Source organism: Ceratotherium simum, chromosome X (genome assembly GCF_057802395.1).
Source record: "Ceratotherium simum simum isolate JZ-2026a chromosome X, ASM5780239v1, whole genome shotgun sequence".
NCBI classification, from domain to species: Eukaryota; Metazoa; Chordata; class Mammalia; order Perissodactyla; family Rhinocerotidae; genus Ceratotherium; species Ceratotherium simum.
Window position 1 is genome coordinate 37,384,908 of NC_141940.1, and position 22,758 is coordinate 37,407,665.

Here is a 22,758-nt window from a genome sequence, read left to right on the forward strand (position 1 = left end):
GGATTAGCATGGATGTTAGCTCAGGGCTGATCTTCCTCACAAACACACACAAAAAAGGTAAAGGGATAGAGAAAGATATAGCATGCTAACACTAATCAAAAGAAACCAGGAGTAGCTATATTAATTTCAGACAAAGAAGACTTCAGAGCAAGGAAAATTATGTGATTGTACCTAACAGAACATCAAAATATGTGAGGTAAAAACTGATAGAAATGCAAGCAAAAACAGACAAATCCACTATTATGGTTGGAGACTTCTATAGTCTTCGATTAGTAATTAACAGATCCAGCAGGCAGAAAATCAGTAAGGATATAATTAAACTAAACAGCACCATCAATCAACCAGATCTAATTGACATCTATAGAATATTTCATCCAACAACAGAGTACACATTCTTTTTGAGCTCACATTGAAGATTCACCAAGATAGACCACATTCATGGGTCATAAAACACACTTTAACAAATTTAAAAGAATGGAAATTATACAAAGTATGCTCTCAGAACACACTGGAATTAAACTAGAAATCAATAACAGAAAGATAGCTGTAAAATCTCAAAATATTTAAAGATTAAACAATACACCTCTAAATAGCACATAGGTCAAAGAAATCTCAAGAGAAATTTAAAAGTATTTTGAATTATATTAAAATAGAAATATAGCTTATCAAAATCCATAGGATGTAATGAAAGCTGTGCTTAGGGGAAATTTATATTAGAAAAGAAAAATCTAATGTCCACAATCTAAGCATCACCTTAGGAAGCTAGGAAAAGAAGAGCAAGTCAAATCCAAAGTAAGCAGAGGAAAATAAATTTTTAAAAATTAAAGCAGAAATCAGTGAAAGTGTAATGAGGAAAATGATAAAGAAAAATCAATGAAACCAAAAGCTGGTTCTTTGATAAGATCAATAAAATAGTAAACCTCTAGCCAGGTTAACTAAGATAAAAAGAAGATACAAATTGCTAATATCTAAAATGAAAGAAAGGCCATCACTACTGATCCCATGGACATCAAAAGGATAATAAAGAAATATTATGAACAACTCTATGTCTACAAATTTTATAACTTAGAAAAAATGGACCAGTACCTTGGAAGATAAAACCTACCAAAACTCACACAAGAAGAAATAGACAGTCAAAATAGGCGTATATCTATTAAAGAAATTGAATCAGCGATTATTAACCTTCCTAAACAGAAAGCACCAGGCCCAGATGATGAACTGGTGAATTATACCAAACATTTAAGGAAGAAATAACACCAGTACTCTACAATCTGCTTCAGAAGATAGAAGCAGAAGGAACATTCCCTAACTCATTCTATGAGGCCAACATTACCCTAATACCAAAACCAGAAAAAGACATTACAAGAAAGGAAAACTACATATAAATATCTCTTATGCAAAAATTCTCAACAAAATAATAGCAAATTGAATCCTACAATATAGGAAAAATCCACAACCGAATGGGATTTATTCTAGGTATGCAAGGCTGTTTTAACGTTCAAAAATAAGTTAATGTAGTCCATCACATTGACAGGCTAAAAAAGAAAAATCTCATGATCATATCAATAGATACAGAAAGAGTATTTGACAAAAGCCAACACTATCCATCAAACTAGGAATAGAGGGGGAATTTCTTCAACTTCATAAAGAATATCTACAAAAAATCTCTAGTTATCATCATACTTAATGAAGAGACACTAAATGCTTTTCCCCTAAGATCAGAAATGAGGCAGTGATGTCCCCTCTCACTGCTCCAGTTCAACATTGTACTTGAAGTCCTAGCTAATACAATGAGATGGAAAATGGAAATAAGAGGTATACAGATTTGGAAGGAAGAACTAAAACTACCTTTGTTCATAGATGACATGATTATCTATGTGAAAAACCCCAAAGAATCAATTGAAAAAAACCCTCCTGGAATTAATAAACGATTATAGCAAGGTTGAAGCAAAGATCAATATATAAAGGTCAATTGCTTTCCTATATGCCAGCAATGAACAATTGGAATTTGTAATTAAAAACACAATGCCATTTACATTAGCACCAAAAAAACTCTCGAAATACTTAGGTAGAAATCTAGCAAAATTAATACAAGATCTATGTGAGGAAAACTACAAAACTCTTAGGAAAGAAATCAAATAAATAGAAGGAAGATATTCCATGTTCGTGGATAGAAAGACCCAGTATTGTTAAGATATCAGTTCTTTCCAACTTGATCTGTAGATTCAGTATGATATCAATCAAAATCCCAGTAATTTACTTTCTGGAAATCAACAAAGTGATTCTAAAGTTTATATGAAAAGGCAAAAGACCCAGAATTACCAACGCAATATTGAAGAACAGCAAAAAAACACGACCCAACATCAAGACTTGCTATAAAGGTACAGTCGTCGAGACAGTGTGGTGGTGTTGAAAGAATAGGCAAGTGGATCAGTGGAACAGAATAGAGAGCCCAGAAATAGACTCACACAGATAGAGTCAACTGATCTTGGACAAAAAGAGCAAAGACAATTCATTGGAAAAAGGATAATCTTTTCAACAAATGCTGCTGGAACATCTAGACATCCACATGTGGAAAAATGAATGTAGACACTGACCTTAAACCTTTCACAAAAATAACTCAAAATAGATCAAAGACCTAAAAGTAAAATGCAAAAGTATAAAACTTCTAGAAGATAACATAGGAGAAAATCTAAGTGACCTTGGGTTTGGTAATAAGTTTTTAGATACAACACCAAAAAACATGCTCCGTGAAAGAAAAAATTGATAAATTGGATTTCATTAAAAGTAAAATATTCTGCTCTGCAAAAGACACTGTTAAGAGAGTAAAAAGACAAGCCACTGACTGAGGGAAAATATTTGCAAAACATATATCTGATAGAGAACTTGTTTCCAAAATATACAAAGAGCTCGTAAATCTCAACAACAAGAAAATGAACAACCCAATTAATAAATGGACAAGAGAGCTAAACAGACACCTTACCAAAGAAGATGTACAGATGGCAAATAAGTATATGAAAAGATGCTCTACATCATATGTCAGTAGGGAATTGCAAATTAAAACAACAAATGAGACACCACTACACACCTATTAGAATGGCTAATGCCCCAAATTCAGGCAACGCCAAATACTGGTGAGGATTTGGAGCAACAGAAACTCTCATTCACTGCTGGCGAGGATGGAAAATGGTACAGTCACTTTGGAAGACAGTTTGGCAGTTTCTTACAAAGCTGAACATAGCCTTACTATACGATCCTGCAACCGTACTCCTAGGTATTACACAAATGAGTTGAAAGCTTATGTCCAAAAACCTGCACACAAGTGTTTATAGTAGCTTTCTTCACAATTTCCAAATATTGGAAGCAACCAAGATGTCTTTCAGTAGGTGAACTGATAAACAAGCTATACATCCATACAATGGAATATTATTCAATAATAAAATAAATGAGCTATCAAGCCGTCAAAAGGCATGGAAGAATCTTAAATGCATATTTAAGAAAAGAAAGAGGCCAGTCTAAAAAGACTGCATATCCTATGATTCCAACTATATGACATCTTGGAAAAGACAAAACTATAGAGACAGTAAAAAGTCAGTGGTTTTCAGGAGTTTGGGATGAATAGGCAGAGTACAGGCTATATTTGGGGCAGTGAAACTATGATACTATAATGGTGGATATATGTCATTATATATTTGTCATAACACATAGAATTACACAAAACAGAGTGAACACTCATGTAAACTGTTTACTTTAGTTAATATTAATATATCGATATTTGATTCATTATTGTAACAAACGTACCACATTAATGCAAGATGTTAATAACGGGAAAGTCAGAGTGGGGTGAAGAGGGAATATGTGAGAATTCTCTGTACTTTCTGCTCATTTATTTTGTAAACCTGAAATTGTTTTAAGAAATAAAGTCTAGGGGCTGGCCCTGTGGCGTAGTGGTTAAGTGCGTGCGCTCCGCTGCTGGTAGCCCGGGTTCGGATCCCGGGTGTGCACCAACGCACCGCTTGTGAGGCCATGCTGGGGCCGCGTCCCACATAAAGTGAAGGAAGATGGGCACGGATGTTAGCTCAGGGCCAGTCTTCCTCAGCAAAAAAAGAGGAAGATTGGCATGATGTTAGCTCAGGGCTGATCTTCCAAACACACACACACACAAAATAAATAACTAAATAAAAAGAATAAAGAAATAAAGTCTATTAATTAAAAGAAAGAAAGGAAAAGACTGGAAGGACATTAGCAGAATGTTAAACGTGGTTATCTTGTGGTGGTGGAATTATGTGAGATTTTTCTTTCCTCTATATATTTCTTTTTTATTAAGGTATATTTTACATGCAGCAAAATTCACCCTTTTTAGTACAGTCATGCATCGCTGAATGACAGGGATACATTCTGAAAAATGCATCATTAGGCAATTTCATCATTATGTGATACAAAGTGTGCTTACACAAACCTAGGTGGTATAGCCTACTACATACCTAGGCTAGATGGTACTAATCGTATAACACCGTCATATATGTGGTCCGTCATTGACAGAAACGTCATTATGTGGCACATGACTATACACCTAAAACTAATACGTTGTATGTCAATTATATCTCAATTAAAAAATTAATAATAATTAAAATTTTAAAGTTCACCCTTTTTAGAGTACAGTTTTGTGAGTTTTGACAAATACATTGTTGTGTAGGCACCACCATAATCAAGATATAAAGTAGCTCCATCACCCCCAAAATTTGCTCTGTACCCCTTTGTAGTAAAGTCCTTCCCCCACTCCAGTCTTTGGCAACTACTGATCTGTTTTCTGTCCCTATAGTTTTGCCTTTTCCAGAATGAAGATAATTGGAATTATACGGTATATAGACTTTGAGTCTGACTTTTTTCATTTAGCATAATGCCTTTGAGATTCATCCGTGTTTGTGTGTATCAGTCTTTCATTTCTTTTTATTGCTAATATTCCATTGTTTGGATGTTTATAAGTTCATCAGTTGAAAGATATGAGGTACTTCCAGGTTTTGCTGACTATGAATAAGGCCAGTTTAAACATTTATGTACAGGTTTTTCTTTGAACATACATTTTTATTTCACTCAGGAAAATACCTAGGAGTGGGATTGCTGGGTTGTATAGTAAGTGTATGTTTAACTTTATAAACTGCTGAGTTGTTTTCCAGAGTGGCATTTCCACCAGCAATGTATGAGGAAAGGTCCAGTTGCCTCACATCTTCATCAGCACTTAATATTGTCAGGTTTTTTTGAGTTTAGCCATTCTAATAGGTAGGTAGTGATATCTCATTATGGTTTCAATTTGCATTTTGCTGATAACTAATGATATGTTTGCTATCTGTATATCTTCTTTGGTGAAGTGTCTATTCAAATTGTATTCCCATTTTTTAGATTGGGTTGTTTGTTTCCTTATTCTTAAGGAATAAGAATTCTTATTCTTATTCTATTCTATTCTATTGCTATTTTTGTCTAACCTTTTGCCAACACCACACTGTCTTGAAAACTATAGTTTTACATTGTGCCGAAATGACGTAGTGTATATCCTTCAGCAGCTTTCTTTTTCAAAATTATTTTGGCTGTTCTACTTCCTTTGCTCTTCCGTATACGTTTTTGAATTCTATTAAATTAATTAGATTATTAATGTTTACAACATATCCTGCTAGTATTTGGATTTGGATTGCATTGAATCTATAAATCATTTTGGGGAGAATTGACATCCTAACAATACTATGTTTCCCAATCCACAAACAAGGTATCTCTCTCCATTTTTATAGGCCATCTTTGATTTGTTTCATCAGTGTGTTTTGTAATTTTCTGAGTGCAGATCTTGCACGTATTTTGTTACAATTATACCCCAGTGTTTCCATGTTTGTTGGGAGCTGTTGCAAATGGTACTTTTTCAAATTTCAATTTCTAATTGTGCATTATAGAATGTATAAATGTGATTAGTTTTTGCGTATTGGCCTTATATCCTGCCATAGTGCCAAATTCTTACTGTTTGTAGTAACTTTTTAATAGACTCTTGAGGATTTTCCTATGTAGGTATCATATCATCTAGAAATAGAAACAGTTTTATTTTTTGTTTTCCAACATGTACCCATTTTACATTTTTGCTTACCTGATTTCACTGGCTAGGATCTCCAAGAGTGGTGGAGTAGGCATCCTTGCATAATTCCCAGTCTTAGGAAGAAGGCCTGCAGTCTTTTGCCAGTAAGCATGATCTTAGCTGTAGGTTTTTTGTAGATGCCCTTTATCAGGTTGAGGAAGGCCTCTTCATAGTTTGCTGAGAGTTTCTGTCATGAATGGATGTAGAATTTTGTCAAATGCTTTTTCTGCATCTATTGCAATGATTACATTGTGTTTTCTTCTCCAGTTTGTTGATATGGTGAATTACATTGACTGAATTGTGAGTTAGCCTTGAATTTCCCAGATAATCCCACTTGCTCATAAAGTATTATCCTTTTTGTATATTGTTGGATTTAATTTGCTAAAATTTCATTGAGAATATTTGTATCTACATTCATGAGGGATATTGGTCTGTAGGGTATTGTTCTTGTAATGTCTTTGTCTGGTTTTGGTGTTAATGGAATGCTTACATCAAAGATTCAGTTAGGAAGCCCTCCTTCCTCTTCATTTTTCTGAAATGTTTGATAGAATTCTCCAGTGAAGCCGTCTGGCCCTGGAGTTTTCTTTCTGAGAAACTTTTTAACTATAAATTCAATTTCTTTAAAAGATATAGAACTATTCAGTTTATCTATCTCTTCCTGAGTAAACTTTGGTAATTTGTGTCTTTCAAATAATTCATCCATTTCATCTGAGTTGTTAAATTAAGTGGCGTAAATTCATTCATAATATTCCCTTTTTATCATTTTAATATCTGCAGGATCTATAATGAAGTATTCTCTTTGTCCTTAATATTGATAATATGCATCTTCTCTCTTTTTATCTTTGTTAGTCTTGCTAGAAGTTTATCAGTTTTATTGATCTTAAAGAATCGGGTTTTGGTCTCATTGATTTTTTTCTGTTGATTTTCTGTGTTCAATTTCACTGATTTCTGTTGTTTATTATTCCTTCCTTATGTTTGCTTTTGGTTTATTTTGCTCTGCTTTTTCTAGTTTCTTAAGGTGTTGATTTGAGACTTATCTCCTTTTCTGATATAGATATTTAGTGATATAAATTTCCCTCTATGTACTTCTTTAGCTGAATCCCACTGATTTTGATATGCTGTGTTTTCTTTTCCTTTAGTATGAAATACTTTCTAATTTCCCTTTTGATTTTTTTCTTCAACCCACAGGCTATTTATAAGTTACCAGCATATTAAATGTGATTGTCTTGTTGTGCTGGAATTGTGTGTAGTGTTTCTTTCCTCTGTATATGTTTATGTTCTTATTTTGTTCTTTTTGTGTATTTGTGAATGTTTTCCAATTTTCTACATTGAGTATGCATTACTTTTCTAATTAGAAAATAATCAATTAATATAAAATAATACTCTACATTTTGTAGCACTTTATAATTTACAAAGAGCTTCATTTAATCCTCCAACGTTTGCTTGACAGACATATAATCCATATTTCACAGATGTTGAAAACTGAGATTGACAGAGTTCAAATGACTTGCTCACTGCTACACAGCTAGAGCTAGTTAAGACTCAAACCTAGATTTTCTGACTCCCAGTTCATCATTCTGAATAAGTTGGAAATAAATATTTGAAAAGTAAATTGGAATTTTTCGTGTGAGTAGTTGGAAAGAATCATTGAGGGTCTTTGAAGCAGTAAGAGATTTGAGACAATTATCGCAGTGTAGTTTTAATTTGAATCTCTGATTACCAGTGAGGTTGAACATCTTTTCATGTTTATTGCCTGTTCCCATTTCTTCTCTAAATTGCTGTTCATGTCCTTAGATCATTTTTCTATTGGATTGGTTGATCCTTTACTTATTGATTTGAGTGAATAAAAAATGTTCCAGATACTAATACTTTATTTATACTAATACTTTATTTTTTGAAAATATCTTCTCCCAGTTTCTTGCTTATCTACCTCTTCTTTATTCTTTCAATTTTGATCATCAGGGAAATGTCTACTGGAGAGCGTGAGGGAAATGAATGTGTTTGCTACAAGAGGAGTCTTGGTTTATTTTGACCTTGTATTATGGGAAGCAGGAGATAGAAGAGGATGGGATCAGAAGACAAACCGCATGATTTGGAAATTCATTTACTAGTCATTTGTCAATATCTTAAATTTATTGACCACAGCATGCTAGGCCATGTAATAGATAGAGAGTAAAGAATAAATGTTGCCTACTTTTGAGGATCTTTGAGGAAATAAGACATATAAATTAAGACAGGTAACATAGTATATATGCTCAAGTAACTATGGTACAAAATAAGCTGTCACTATCGAAGTTTCTATTTTAGCAAAGAGGAAGGAGATGTTACTTTTGAGTTAATTGGGAGTTGTTTACACAAGAAGAAGCCTGTAAGTTGAATGAGAACAAGGAGTGTGTGTATTTTTGCTCACTGTTTTATCCCCAGAACTTAGCATAGTGCCTGACAGAGTAAGTGCCCAAATATTTGTTTAATGATTGAATTATGTTAGCCTGTGTGGGCAAAGCCATTTATAGGGACCTAATACAATGTGTTTAGCCCATCACTCCTATACCACCACAAGACATCTCTGAGAATGTTCTGATAGATCAGCATTTCAGACATTAGCTTGCATTTCCAAAGCAAGAGAACACAACCTTTTCCAAAAGGACACATGACTTGCTCCCTTATCTTACCATTATAACAGAGTGATAGTCAAGATTTTGGCTTCACTGTCAGGCAAACTTGGGTTTGAGTCTCATGTCAGTTACTTACTGGTTATATGACCCTTGATTTCCCTCATATATAAAATGAGACTGATAGTAGTGCCTACTTTACTCGGTCATCGTAGGATCAAATAAGCAAAGCATGTAAAACACTGAGCCTATAGTAGGGGTTCTATAAATATTCCCTATGCCTCTTCCCTTGATGTACACTAAAATGGATGGAACCTATGATTGCCTTTGGATGTTGTGACTTGGTCCATGTTTTCTAACAGGCATATTTTCCATCTCCTTCCTCACAGATTCAGAGACATACTGTGTGTTTCAAGACAAGAAGTACAGAGTGGGTGAGAGGTGGCATCCTTACCTGGAACCTTATGGGTTGGTTTACTGCGTGAACTGCATCTGCTCAGAGGTACAATCCCTCATGGCATATGATTTCTCAGCTTGCTCCTCAGCATGCAGAGGTGCTTTCAGTACCCAGATGGCCAGGGAACATGGGTGTCAAAAGCATAAAGAAGTAAAGAAGCAGATCGCAAGGAAAAGTACACATCTCCTATCTTTTTTGTCTGTTGCCTTTTGGCTGATTTTTTATGGGATCTCTGAGTATTTGCTATGGACAGGTACTTATGGTCTCTTAGCTAAATAATATAGGGCATGGTGGTAGAAGGCAGAATAGCTTGTTAGTGGGAGTGGGGGAAAAAGCTCAACATAATGCCTGGATTGTAAGACAAAATTGGTTTTGAAAACCATTTTCAAGGCTGGCCTTTAGAGAAGAGGTTAGGACAGATTATACACTGGTTTATTGGGAGAGTGTATTATATGTTGTCACAGCTAATAGCTGTAATTTGGATTGAGGTTGTGAAACCGTGGCCCTTACCTGGTGAAGATTAGAGTTCTTTTGGCTTGGCCTTGGTTCCTGTCTAGTCATCAGAGAGGCTGATTTAAATGCCATCTTTGTAACAGACAAAGCAGGTAGTCCCATCTTCTTTCCGTGACCTTGACCCAGGACCACAGCTATGGTCCATCTTTCTGAACAAGCCTCTACCATCATATACTAGGCCAGGGTTTCTCAACCTCTGCACTATTGACATTTGGGGACAGATAGTTCCTTGTTGTGGGGTCTGTCCTATGCATTGTAGGATGTTTAGCAACATCCCTGGCCTCTACCCACTAGACGCCAGTAGCACCAACCGTAGTTGTGACAACCAAAAACGTCTCCAGACATGGCCAAAGTTACTCGGGGAGCAAAATGACCCCTGGTGGAGAACCACTCCACTAGGCCAATTGGGGAGAAAGGCCTTGTACTAGGCCTTGAGAATTGAGAATTATGAACATACAGAAAATTTTCAAGACCGACCTCTCACTTCAGACTCCATGGAAGAACTGAAACTCCTTGCTAGTACCCAGGTAGAACAGGAGCAGTCACTTGCAAGCCTGATTATTTTGCCTTTTGAGCAGAAAATTGGGCTTTCAGAATTTTGAGCATGTGGAAACCTAACCTTCAGGCAACATCAAGTGGTATTAAGAGGCTGCACGCCTCTAGCATCAAGACAGACCAAGTTTCCATCCCTGGCTCTGCCACCTATCAGCCATGTTATGTTGGACGAGTTACCTAACCTCTCTGAGATTCTTTCAGCTTCTTCTTTAAAATGGATTAGTGATATTTACCTATTTCACTAATCCATTTCAGTCTCTTGAAACAGTGCTCGGTCGCAGTCAACATTCAAGAAATGTTAACTGCTGTTGTCATCACCATCATCACTATCATTATGGTTATCATTATTTTTATTAATCTGTTAACTGTAGAACAGAATTCAGTATAAAGCATTAATGGGGAATCAGTTTAGACCTCAGCCAGGAGGAGTGGTTTCTGATAAGCTTTAGTGATCTCACTTCAGGATGATACCACCTGGCTCTGAGGTGTGTGACACATAAGGAGGCTCTGTGGTGTTTCCAAATGCAACACTCCAAAAATTTATCCTAGAAGGTACATGAGAAAAGAAAAAGGTTTGTGGGAGGGTGATTCAGATTTGGATAAAAGAAGCCTGCTTCTTTAAATGGCCAGGGAGGGTATTAAATAGAGCGTCTGGGGACTTATTAACTGCCTGGTATGGCATGATTGTGTCATATTCTTGACCCAACACATTGGAAATGGACAGCTAACCCTTGGGGGCTGAGGCTTTTCCATCTGCAGGGCAGTGAAAATGTTAATATGATCCCAATGCCAACAGCTTAAGTGCTAGGCATCTTCTCTTTCTCCATCCTCTTCATCACCCTCTTCCCCAACAAGAGCCTGACAGATACAAGTAACCCTTGCTTCAAATGAATTATGGATGGAAAATATTAATGCAAAATTGATTTCCAAAGTCTTCCTTTGTTTTAGCAATGGTTAAGAGCTTTCAGAGCTAGGGATCTTATAATTGTAAGTCAGACAGAGACCCAGTTGCCCCACCCAGGCATGCTAGCTAATCAGTTCAATTTCAAACTCTAGCTTGTTCTTTAAAAATTTTTGACTGAAAAAGGAAATGAGGAGAGGAGGCACTCAGCCTACTCGACCAAGGCAGAGGCATACGGAATCCACGATCCATGTGCTAGGGATATTTCCTTGCCCAGTGGTGGGTAGCAGCTCAGGGGACCCATCATTTATTATTCCTTCCCTTCCATGGCATTGGGCAGGTGATTATGAAATCAGACGAGGCTCTTGCAAAAGATGTGCAGCTAGAACTGGGGAATGGTAGAAATACCACAGACCCAGGCCAGGAGAAGCCTCCCACAATTAGTGGAAGGCTTTGAAAACTGGAGCAGTAGTGATCCAAGCCTTAGAAAAATATGCCAATAAGCTATCAACGAACCCAGTGGAGGTGCCAGTGATGAGAAAAGAAAAGAAAATGCTGATTTCATTCAGTTTCTAGGGAATGCATTATTCACTGTCTGGGTGAGTCCCTGCATGACTATTTCCCAAACTGGCATGATCCCAGTGACCTTTGAAAGACATTTATTTTTTTCTTATTACCTCCTCTCTTTCAGAACGGGAATGTGCTTTGCAGCCGAGTCAGATGTCCAAGCCTTCATTGCCTGTCTCCCGTGCATATTCCTCATCTGTGCTGCCCTCACTGCCCAGGTGAACCAGTTCACTTCTTTCTTTCCCAGCTGTGATTCTCCTTCCTCCCTCTTCCACCCAACCCACTCCATCTCCCTAATTCCCCGGAAGGGAAACTCCCAGACAGAAATAACAATAGGACTCTTTTAGACAGCCCATACTGGCCCCTAAATACTGTTTATAGCCCAAGAGGGGCACATTCTAGGCTCTAATAAGTTACTGGATACCAAGTAACAGATTTTCATTGGGCTTTTAATCATTTGAACGTGGATGTCAAGTGGGGGAAGGGAATTGTGGCCCAGAGATTTTCTGCCATAAACAGCCTCTTCTTGCTGTGGGCAGCAGGCACCAGGGGAGTTGTAGCATGGCGGCACGTGTCCTATGCAATTAGTGCTGGAGTTGCATCCAAGCATAGCTTCTAAATGATGAGGGGCTGTTCATAAATCAAAGGGGCTGAACAAGCGAGGTTTATGACAGTATAAAGCTGCCTGCCTGCTGAATGGTCACCTCCTCCAGACTGCAGAGTTATTATGTACACATTGTTAAGAGCGACTCTAAGGGGAGGCAGGCAGAGACTTTTTCACAAGGCTGTTAGGACATCTGTTTTCATGGTTTGCGGCTAGGGTGTTTGTCTGAGGCAGGGGCTCTGTCAATGACACTTTGTTCACGTCTGCCTGAGGCCTGGCTCCCACACGAGAGGCGTGCAAGCATGGGGTGATTCAGAGAATGCCTGTGGGCCTGACAGCTGTCCTAGGAAAAGCTAAGTGACAGTCTTGGGATCTGGGCAGTAGAAGCCTTGTAGTCCTGTAAGTTGATTCTGTTTCCCTCTAGGATGGAGGTTCTTGAGTTAGGGCCTGTAGGTGAGCTATATGGGGTCAGTGAACCCTTTAAAATTGTTCTCACATTTTAGTGTAACTATGTGTACATATAAATTCCTTTAAAGAGGAGCCGTGGCTTTATTGGTGTTCCTAAAGGGGGTGTATATGATCCTAAAGACATGAAGAACCACTAGTTTAGGTAATAAATGGTGCTTTCTTAAGTAATAAGGAACCTCCAGAATGAACACGAGAGACACCAAAAGTGTCAGGGCAGAAATGGTAGGAATGAAGCTAGGAATGAGATTCAGTGAAAACTCAGTTAACTGAAATGTTACAGGAATGGAGTTTTTGTTTAATGGAGAAGAAACCCCCAAATGCTTTTTGTCACCACCTTTATAAAGTATCTTTCCTGCAGCAGTAAATACACTCTGGTGAAAACGGGATTCTTTCCCAGATTGCAAAAGATCACGCCATGTCACGGGTCTATCATTCTGAGTAGCGGTGATGATAATATATGCTTCAAGATGTAAGAGACTGACTCAGCATATGATGAACCTAAAATTTGGTTTTTGGAATCAATCCCTATTAGGCTTACTATTTTCATATGTGTCGTTTGCTTCTTCTACTTAAACTGGATTGCAAGGGTGTGGTATGGGGGGAGTTCTGGTAGAAGGGAGCAGTTTCTGATAAAGAAGCTAGTCTGGAGAGTTTTTTTGTTTTTAATCTGCCAGGTTGCTTGTCAAGTAGCCTTATAAAAGCTTTTTTTCCAGAAGCCTCCAAAGGTGGTCTAATGTCATAGGAATTTATCTAAACTGCTATGTAGTGACTATTCTTCCCTAGGAAGGAGGTTGAGGCGTGACTCAGACACAGAGCATAGGGTGGAAAAGCACAGAGTGGAGTATGGCTGTCATTCACCCCAGCTGCATAACTAGAAGCAGGTATTGAGAAAAAGGGAAGGTATAAGCTAGCAGTTACTTTGAGAGAAAAAGAAAGTATTAAAAAGATTGAGGTCATAAATCCCAAAAGAGAAAATTGAAAGAAATAAACACATTGTCTTGAAGACTTAAAAGCCCATTTTATGGAGTGTAGAAACTGGCTGTTCATTTTCTCTTCCTTCTAGTTCTTGCAGGTCACTTCCTCGTGAGTTCATTTTGCTTCTTGTTAACTATAACTTAACAGTTCTTTCTTTGGGTAGTGGTACTAAAGTTCCCTAATCCTTATATGCAAAAATGTCTTTATTTTGCCCTCATTCTTGAATGATAATTTGGCTGGGTATAAAATTATAGGTGCATGTTTATTTTCCCTCAGCACTTTGAAGATATTAATAAATGGTTTGTTGACTTCCTTTGTGGATAAGAAGTCTGCTGTTTGATTGTAGTTCTTTTGTAGGTAAGCTGTTTTCGTCTTCTAGCTTTTAAGATTTTCTCTTTTTCTTTGATGTACACAACAAGGTGTGTAGATGCGTGATTTATTTTTATTTATCCTGCTCAGCCAAAGGACTCAAATTTCTCTTCGATTTTTAGTCATTGTTTTTGTGAAAATTACTTCTTCCCCTTCTATCTTTTTTCTCATTCTCAGAGTTGTCTTTGGTGTATGTTATTGCAGCTCATTTAATTTATCCTCTGTGTCTCTTAATGTCTCCTTTATTTTTTCCATCCTCATGTTCTCCCCATAATGATATATTACTTCAGTTCTGTCCTCCAGTTCATGAATTCTTTCTCCAGCCTTTTCATGCCTACTATCTAGGCCATCTGTTGGGTTTTGTTTGTTGTGTTATTTTCAATAACTATATTTCCCCCCAAGTTTTTGAATTATATTTTAAAATTTCTGCATGTTGCTGTTTTATAAACTCTTGTTATTGTCCTTGGCATCTTATTCCCTTCTTTATTTCTTTAAGGTATTTAAATATTTATAATCCATTTCAGATTGTTCAAATATCTATATCTTTTTCAGGTGTGAATTCTCACTTTTGTTGGATTTCTTGACAGCTTTTGTTAGTTCTGAATTTCACCTTGTTTTTTAAAATTTTTGTCTAAAAGCTCGTCATATATGGAGGTTTTCTCTTGCATAAGCCCTTCCTTCCTGGTGGGATGGTTATTTCAGGCCTTGTAGTTGGCTTAGCTGTAAACCAGGTCATATATTACTCTCTTAGCTTGGGGTCCCTCATGCCTGGATGGTCTTATTTCTGCCTCTGCTTTCTTGTGCAATGCTAGTCCCTGATAATGATGTTGCACTGGGACATCAGCTGCAGCTGCCTACCTTGGGCAATCAGTCCATTTGAGGGAACCAGCTTGGGTGGGCAGAGCAATGTCAGCCCCTGTTTACATGTGAGCAGTGTGACTCTAGTCTCCAGCTGTACACAGGAAGCCACTTGCAGGCCATAGTTCTTGCTCAGCTGTCTGGCCCCAACTGTCTGTATCCAGTCCCAGCTGCCAGTGTACCATATGGCTTTGGCCCCCATTTATTGCTATACTTTCCTTCTATGTTTTATTCCACAAAGAGCCTCTTTTTTTCCTGAGCATGATTTTGCAGTTTTAAAGTTTTATTTATTTATTTATTTATTTATTTATTTATCTTTTGTTTGTTTGTGAGGAAGATCAGCCCTGAGCTAACATCCATGCCAATTCTCCTCTTTTTTCTGAGGAAGACTGGCCCTGGGCTAACATCTGTGCTTATCTTCCTCCACTTTATATGGGACGCCGCCACAGCATGGCTTGACAAGCAGTGCCTCGGTGCATGCCTGGGATCCAAACCCAGGCTGCCAGCAGCAGAGCACGTGCACTTAACTGCTACACCACAGGGTCGGCCCCATATTTATTTATTTATTGTTAATTTTACTTTTCATCTCTCACTCTTCTTTGATTGGAAAAGGGCAGGGAGTTTTCTCAATTACTCTCTCTGTTGTATTGAACCAAATTGCAAACCAGCTATTCTTTCTTTCTATTGAAGGTAAAACAACGGTAAATGGGTTTAAACCATACCAGAGAAGAATGAGTTTGATAAAAGGATGACCTTTGGGACACATTGGTTGGTAAATTCTAGAATAAATCCCTAAGGATAATTTTGGTCTCTTTACTGCGTATTTCTGGAAATAAAAAAGTAGCCACCCACCTGAGATAGAGTTGGCACAGTTCTGCTTTGAGACAGGGCAATGACTGTGATGACTCCTCTGTATTCCTTCCACCCCGGTGATTATAAGGTATGAGGAAACTCATGCCTTTAGGGCCACAGGAAGTCTTGGTCAAAGGAAGGGGCTCTAATTTTCTGTCTTAACCCAATGGAAGGAACTGTGATGAAAATGTCCTCGCTTAAAAATAGAAGATTTAAAGCCAAGATGATGAACAAGCTCTGTATCAAAAAGAGAAAACAAACAAGGAAACCATATACCCAAGATTTTGGCTTGCATACTACCCTATAGCAGTATTGACTTTGGGGAACATTCACCTGGATAGTGATGGACTCGGTGGGAGGGGCCTGCAGGCCATGCCTGGAGCACACGTTCCATTTGAGGAGACAGAGGATCCATCGCCTCCCTGTTTGTTTCTGTGTTTCCCATGGCTCTTGCTTTCTAAACTCCCTACCTCCGAAGTTTCCAGGGTTCCCATCTGCATTTTAGGTTTTCTCCTGCAGCTCCTGCTAAACCGTGGAAATCAGAGTATGCAGACTGCTTTTCCAGAATTACCAGAGAGAAATCTATACTGATTCCCATGAAGAGCAAATGAAAATTTTTTCATCAGCACTTCCCCTAGTCTTTATGGCAGAGGTCAAGTCTTGGTCACATACCACAGGGCTCTACTGGACCCAAAGAGGGCTGGTGCTACCTGGAGGCTAGAACATTCTTGATGGAAAAGTCAAGACTGCACAGAAGTCAGAAAGGTCATTAAATGCACCCCAGTCTCTAAGCAGGACTCTCTGTATTCCCTGTTAATGTGAGATTTCTAGAAATGAAATTCCATATCTTCTCTTTTGGGGAAGTGGAGTGGTAAAAGGGGGGAGGAGAGAGAAAGAATATGACTTCTTTTCTTTTGTTCTATAAAATGTATAATTTTATCATCAAAAGAAGACTTTTATAGTGACCAGGAACCTAAATCACAATATTATCTAACAGTTTTTTTTAATGGCCATTCTTAATGAATTTGCTATTCAGGATTAATAAATTGGGCTTCTCTTGGAGATATTCTAGCATTCTTGGGTCATTAAAGAGCTGTTATACAATTGCCAAAATATCTGATTTGATCTGTTACCAGAGACCTAATCCACAGTGTTCCCTTTTGGCTAGGTGTGAAAAAGTTTAGTTCTATCATATGGTTTTATTAGGGACAGTGATAGTGTGGTTTTCCAACAGAGGCACCCCTCACCCCAGCCTTTTAAATTCAAGGTAGGTTAAGGAAACGACCTTTTCAGTGACGCACTATAGTCTGTGTTCCTGTAAGAAGAACCTGGAGGCCCTATGCCATTTCTCTCTGGACAGTAGTTGTGTTGTGAGCTAGCTAGTGAATACAGGCATTTCTACCATAATGCAATGTATGCATTTCTGAAAATTCTCACATTCTGCAAAACTGTACACAGAAAAATAACAGGACTTAAGGACAAAACAGGATTGGAGAAAACAACTGGAAACTTATGAAAATTTATAACCAGAGTACTAACAAAAGGACTATACTAATAAGATAGTAGCATGATTTAAAAAGGCATCTTAGATTTCTAATAAATACAAGAATATTGCAGTAAGTATAGACTTTACCACCTTTTAAAATGGTGACATTAGCTTGAAGGAAGTGGTTATAAGGAAGGGTTGAGGCTGCTGAGTTATAGAGACAAGAGAAAAATACACAAAGATCAGAGAGAGAATCATGTAATAAGCACTTATAAGACAGAGCATATGGCCAAACTGAGCCAAGAGGAAGAATGTGGGGTGAATGGGAATAGGATAGAGTACTGTATTCCTTCATGGTTTGCTGATTTCAGTTGTGTTATTGTACTTGGCATTCAGCTGCTGTCACTTGATGGTGCAAAATGTTAATTTGCTGGGAAAAATCAGGTATGAACCAATGCAATTTCTATTTTATACCAACATCGTTCTCTTATTTAGCACTCGCATATGAACAAGTTTGGATTACACAAATCTATACTCTAGCAGAAACAGACTATAGAAGATGAGGTAGATATATGGCATTTGGCCTTTGACGGTGTAGAGTGAGGGTTGCAAGTCGCTGGACCGCTCTGAACCTGTCTTTTGGTCTGTAATCACTGAGCTATCTGCACATTGTGTTTCTCTTGCCTCCTATCCCATACATTTATGTAAAAAGGGGCTCTGGTTCTATTTATGACTTCTAGTGTTAACAGTAATCAAGCAGACTGGCCTGTTTTGCTCCCTCCAGTTTTTTTTTTTTTTTTTTAGGGAAGAAGTTCAGGGGGGATTTTTTTATGTTTTATTGTAGTAAAGTACACATAACATAAAATTTGTTTTTAAAGTGTACAATTTAGTGGCATTAAGAACATTCACAGTGTTGTGCAATCATCACCACTAACCTAGTTCCTGAAATTTTTCACCACCCCAAAAGGAAACCCTGTGCCCCTTAAACAGTCACTCCCCATTAACTTCTCCCCTCGCCAGCCCTTGGCAACCACTCGTCTGCTCTCTGTTTCTATGGATTTGTCTATTCTGGGTGTTTCATATAAATGGAATCATACAGTATGTGGCCTTTTGTGGCTGGCTTCTTTCACTCAGCATAATGTTTTCAAGATTTATCCATGTTGTAGCTTGTATCAGTACTTCATTCCTTTTTATGGCTGAATAATATTCTCTTGTATGGCTAGACCACATTTTGTTATCCATTCATCAGTTGATGGACATTTGGATTGTTTCCACCTTTTGGCTATTGTGAATAGTGCTTTTATGAACATTCATGTACAAGTTTTTGTGTGGCATGTGTTTTCAATTATTTTGGGTATATACCTGGAGTGGAATTTCTGAGTCATATGGTAATTCTATGTTTAACCTATCGAGGAATCGCTTTCAAATTTTAAAGCTACCCTATCTTCTTTTGGTTCATCTCTTTGAGTATCTGCTGCTTGCCATCCTCATGGTTGCTGCTGATTCCTGCTGTTGCCATCATCCATGTCTGATCTTCATTGCTCTCTCTTCTCTTCTTTTGTTCTTTTCTGAATTCTGTATTCACTTGCCTCTTGGATTTTATTGAAAAAGGTCAATTCTTTAAACAGTAACAGCCAATTAGCATATTATTTTGCTTTGGTAAGGTGACTACAGTAGCTATAGTGTGCAAGATGATCAACTGGGGGCCATTTCTTTGCCTGATAAAGATTAGTGTATTAAAACAAAACAAAACAAAAGAAACCTCTTTTTGGGTCCAGAGCTATCCAAAAGCTTGAGGATTCTGGAATGATGGTCTCTGCATAGCAGAGATTTTACTTTTTTATCATTGTTGGTGTTCTTATACTGATTGCTGAGAGGTAACCAGAGATGTTCACTGTTGATCACTAGACCCTCCATGTCTACACTGTCTGCTGTCTTACATCTTACACCCCTTTCGCTGTCTTCCATGCTTCATTTCCATTATTTTCCTCATACACTTGGTCCTTGAACACCGTGCAGAGTATGAAGGGTTAAAACTTGCAGGGAAGTAGCACCCAACTTGCCTCCTGCCAGGTGAGGTGTTCTTTGTCTCTAGCAAACTGTGGTGATTTAGTTGGTTTTTAAAAAGAATGTGATTTCCTGTTAACATGCTAGAAGCCCTTATGTCATATAAGAACAAAACTTTTAGGGAAACTATGGCTTTCCATCATGGTAGAGCAGAACTCTTCTATTTCTTTCAATGAACATTAACCAAAGCTGGCCCCACACAAAGGTGAAGAAGGTAGCACTTCATTGAAGGATACTGAGAAGCTCCATTTGTCCCAAATAAATCTTCTATTTGCTTTCTATATTTAAGAAACCTCTACCATTATAATCACTTTTCTGGGTTAAGGCAGTGTTTCCCAAAGTTTGTTGCAAGGAACACAATTTTATGGGATGATAATAGGATTTACTATGGAAAACATTTATATGGTCAAATAAACGTGAGAGTTTCTGGAATAGAGAAAGCTAAACAGGTTTCTTTTAATGCAGGACTTCTCAGAGCCTTTAATATATTAATATGCATTATGAATCTATAAAAAAGTGTATGGGATGCAGTATTTTCCAAACTCATTCAGCCATAGGCCCTGTCTTTTGTAGAGCACTTTGCAGGATTAGTGTTATTTAATACATGTTTTAGAAAGTGTTGGATGATGCCGTTTAGTTTCCAGAACTTATTTGTGTTAGAGCAATAAGCTATTGGTATATACAGTATCTTAATTTGGAGAAATTCATAGTGTAGCAGGCCATTTTAGAACAAAACCCCAAACTAGTGTTACTCAAACTATCGTGTGCTGAAGAATCACCTTAGGGGATTTGATAAAATGCAGATTCCCAGGGCCTACACTAAAAATTCTCATTCGGTTGGGCAGCAGTGGATATTCTGTGTTTTAAACAAGCACCCCAATGAATTCTGATACAGTTGGACTGGGGACTATACTGTAGTAATAGGACCCAGGGGAGATCTTGATAAAATAGGTCAAGAGCACTGCCTACAGAGAGCAGTCCTGGGTGTGATCTTGGGTTAGAGGGCCCTGTGCATCTGCAGAGGGCTTGGGGACAGCAGGACAACATTGTTTCTCTGATAATGGGGAGCATAGGCTCCCCGGAAACATAATTCGACTGTGTGGCACTTCCCCAGGACCAACTCTGCAGTAACGTGAGCTCATTGTTCCATCTGGCCCGCCTCCCTGCTTTCCCAGAGCTCCCACCCATAGCCTTTCTCTTCTGCCATCTTCCATATTCAGAGCCCCTGGCTGTCATGTCCAGAAAAAGGACCCTCTGTAGGGAGCTCCAGCCTCTACCCCTCCCATTGTCCGTGACTTGTTGTTGGCGAGAAATGAATGGCATTTCTCGGAATTAGCCCAGGAATTTCTGCTGATAAACAAATGAAACTCTCAAAGGGAAAAGCAATCAACATAGTTTGAAATAAAATCAGTGTTTTCAGCTTAGTCTGTTTTCAACTTAGTTTGAAATAAGAGTCACATCTAGGGTATTTTAAGGAAAGAATTACTAAAATGTCCTTTAGTGAGCTTTCTTCCTAGTTGCAGGGCTGACCCTTAAACCAGAGCCTGCTTTCAGAGTAAGTAGAGCAAGAGATTATTACCTTGATTTCCCGTGACCTGTGATTCCTAGACCTGTTCAGCTAGCATTGTGTCAGCCTCCTCCTCCCCCACCCCACTTCTCTGCTAAGTTGCCTGATACCTGAAATGTTATCATTATTACAGCTTTATCTTGTGAATTTAGGCTTTGATTTCTGATACATTCATCTATCTTTGAAAATGGTAACTCTTATTAATCACTTTTAATTTAATGTGCACACAGGATCTAGAAAGCCGAATTTGATGGTAGAGAGTGTGTGGGTGAGTGGGTGGTTGGGGGGAGATCCCGAGGCTACAAGCCTGGGTACCTGGAAGAATTATGGAGGTGTTGAATAAGGAGCCCAGAGAGTCAGGCTTTGCCTTCCCCCCAGTCCCATGGAGCACCAAGTCTCTCTGTAATATCAAGGATAAGTTCTTTATTCGTGGCAGAGGACACAGTGATTTCTAGGATGAGTTGCCAGCTCTCAAGTTTTTCAGTTTGGGGTTGTGAATTTAAAACCAATATGTTCCAGAAGTAACCAAATAGCCTTGCTATCTGTTGCCTAGAGCCAAAAGGTTTCACTTCAGGGTTTTGGATTCAAAATGCCTATAACCCAAAAGGTTTACCAGATTATTTGCAGCCACTAAGATAAATAACAGTCTTTATTAGAATGATTTTCATCTGATTTTTGTATTTAGGTTCTTACAACGTCAGCTATTCCCTAAAAGTGATTTTAGAAACTGCCAGAGTTAGGGTGTCAGTTATTGAAATCTGTTCCAAAATCCACCTCCTCACAGGACTCCATTTTTGGCCATCAAAGTAGTGTATTTTATAAACGTCTTGATGTGTTGTCTTTTGTCTTTGCCACATATGCGCTAAGACCCAGAGAGTGGGAAGTGGTTCAGCAATAGATGTGTGGCTGCTGAGACAGTTTTTTTTGTTTGTTTGTTTTTGTTTTTTTTTAGTTGTACTCCTTGAATTGGAGAGAGGCTATGAAGTATATGTACTATATCTTGTCTGCAGGAGGGGAAGGAAGAGGTTGGTTGGATTTTTTTTTAATTGGAGAGAAAGGGAAAGACATCAAACTTGGGAGTAGAGGTTACTTTTAAAACATAAAGATAAGGGAAGTGTCCCTGCAAGCTGTGTTTGCTTTTCTTTAGCAAATTTGTGCAGCTTTGATTTTTCCACATTCACAAGATCATGCCTTCAGGGATCTAGGGCCAAATCGGAGTCCACACTCACCATCATACCTTTTATATGGTGTATTCCTTCAGTATTTTATTAGGAGGGAAATGGGGGTTGAGGTAGAGGGGCAGGGAAATTTGGCATTCTTTCTTCCTTGCTTTGTTTCTTTGTTTCTCTTCCTCTCTCTTCCCTCCCTCTCTGCCTCCCTCCTTTCTTCTCTTTTTTTTTAATCTCTTTTTATTTTTTTTAAATTTTTATTGCAGTAAAATATGCATAACATAAAATTTACTATTTTAACCCTTTTAAGTGTACAGTTTTGTGGCATTTAGTACATTTACGTTATTGTGCAACCGTTACCACCATCCATCTCGGGAATTTTTTCATCTTCCCAAACTGAAACTCTGTCCCCATTAAACAACTCTGCATTTCCCCCACCCCCAGCCCCTGACAACCATCATTCTACATTCTGTCTCTAGGAATTTGACTATTCTAGGTACCTCATGTAAGTGGAATCATATGATGTTTGTCCTTTTATGACTGGCTTATTTTACTTAGCACAGTGTTTTCAAGATTCATCTATTTTGTAACATCTCTTTCTTTTTTAAATGGGAGGGAGAATG

General features: G+C 38.0%; 1 protein-coding gene across 10 annotated transcripts in view; it reads left to right on the forward strand.

Moving 5' to 3' along the window:
* CHRDL1 (chordin like 1) overlaps nucleotides 1-22,758 on the forward strand; it is a 113,402-nt gene that overhangs the window by 18,992 nt on the left and 71,652 nt on the right. For all 10 annotated transcript variants that reach the window (XM_087427111.1, XM_087427110.1, XM_087427104.1 and 7 more), the window contains 2 exons: nucleotides 9,117-9,229; nucleotides 11,845-11,938. In XM_087427111.1, the coding sequence (XP_087283237.1) occupies nucleotides 9,117-9,229; nucleotides 11,845-11,938 (207 nt within the window). The remainder of the gene's footprint in view (nucleotides 1-9,116; nucleotides 9,230-11,844; nucleotides 11,939-22,758) is intronic.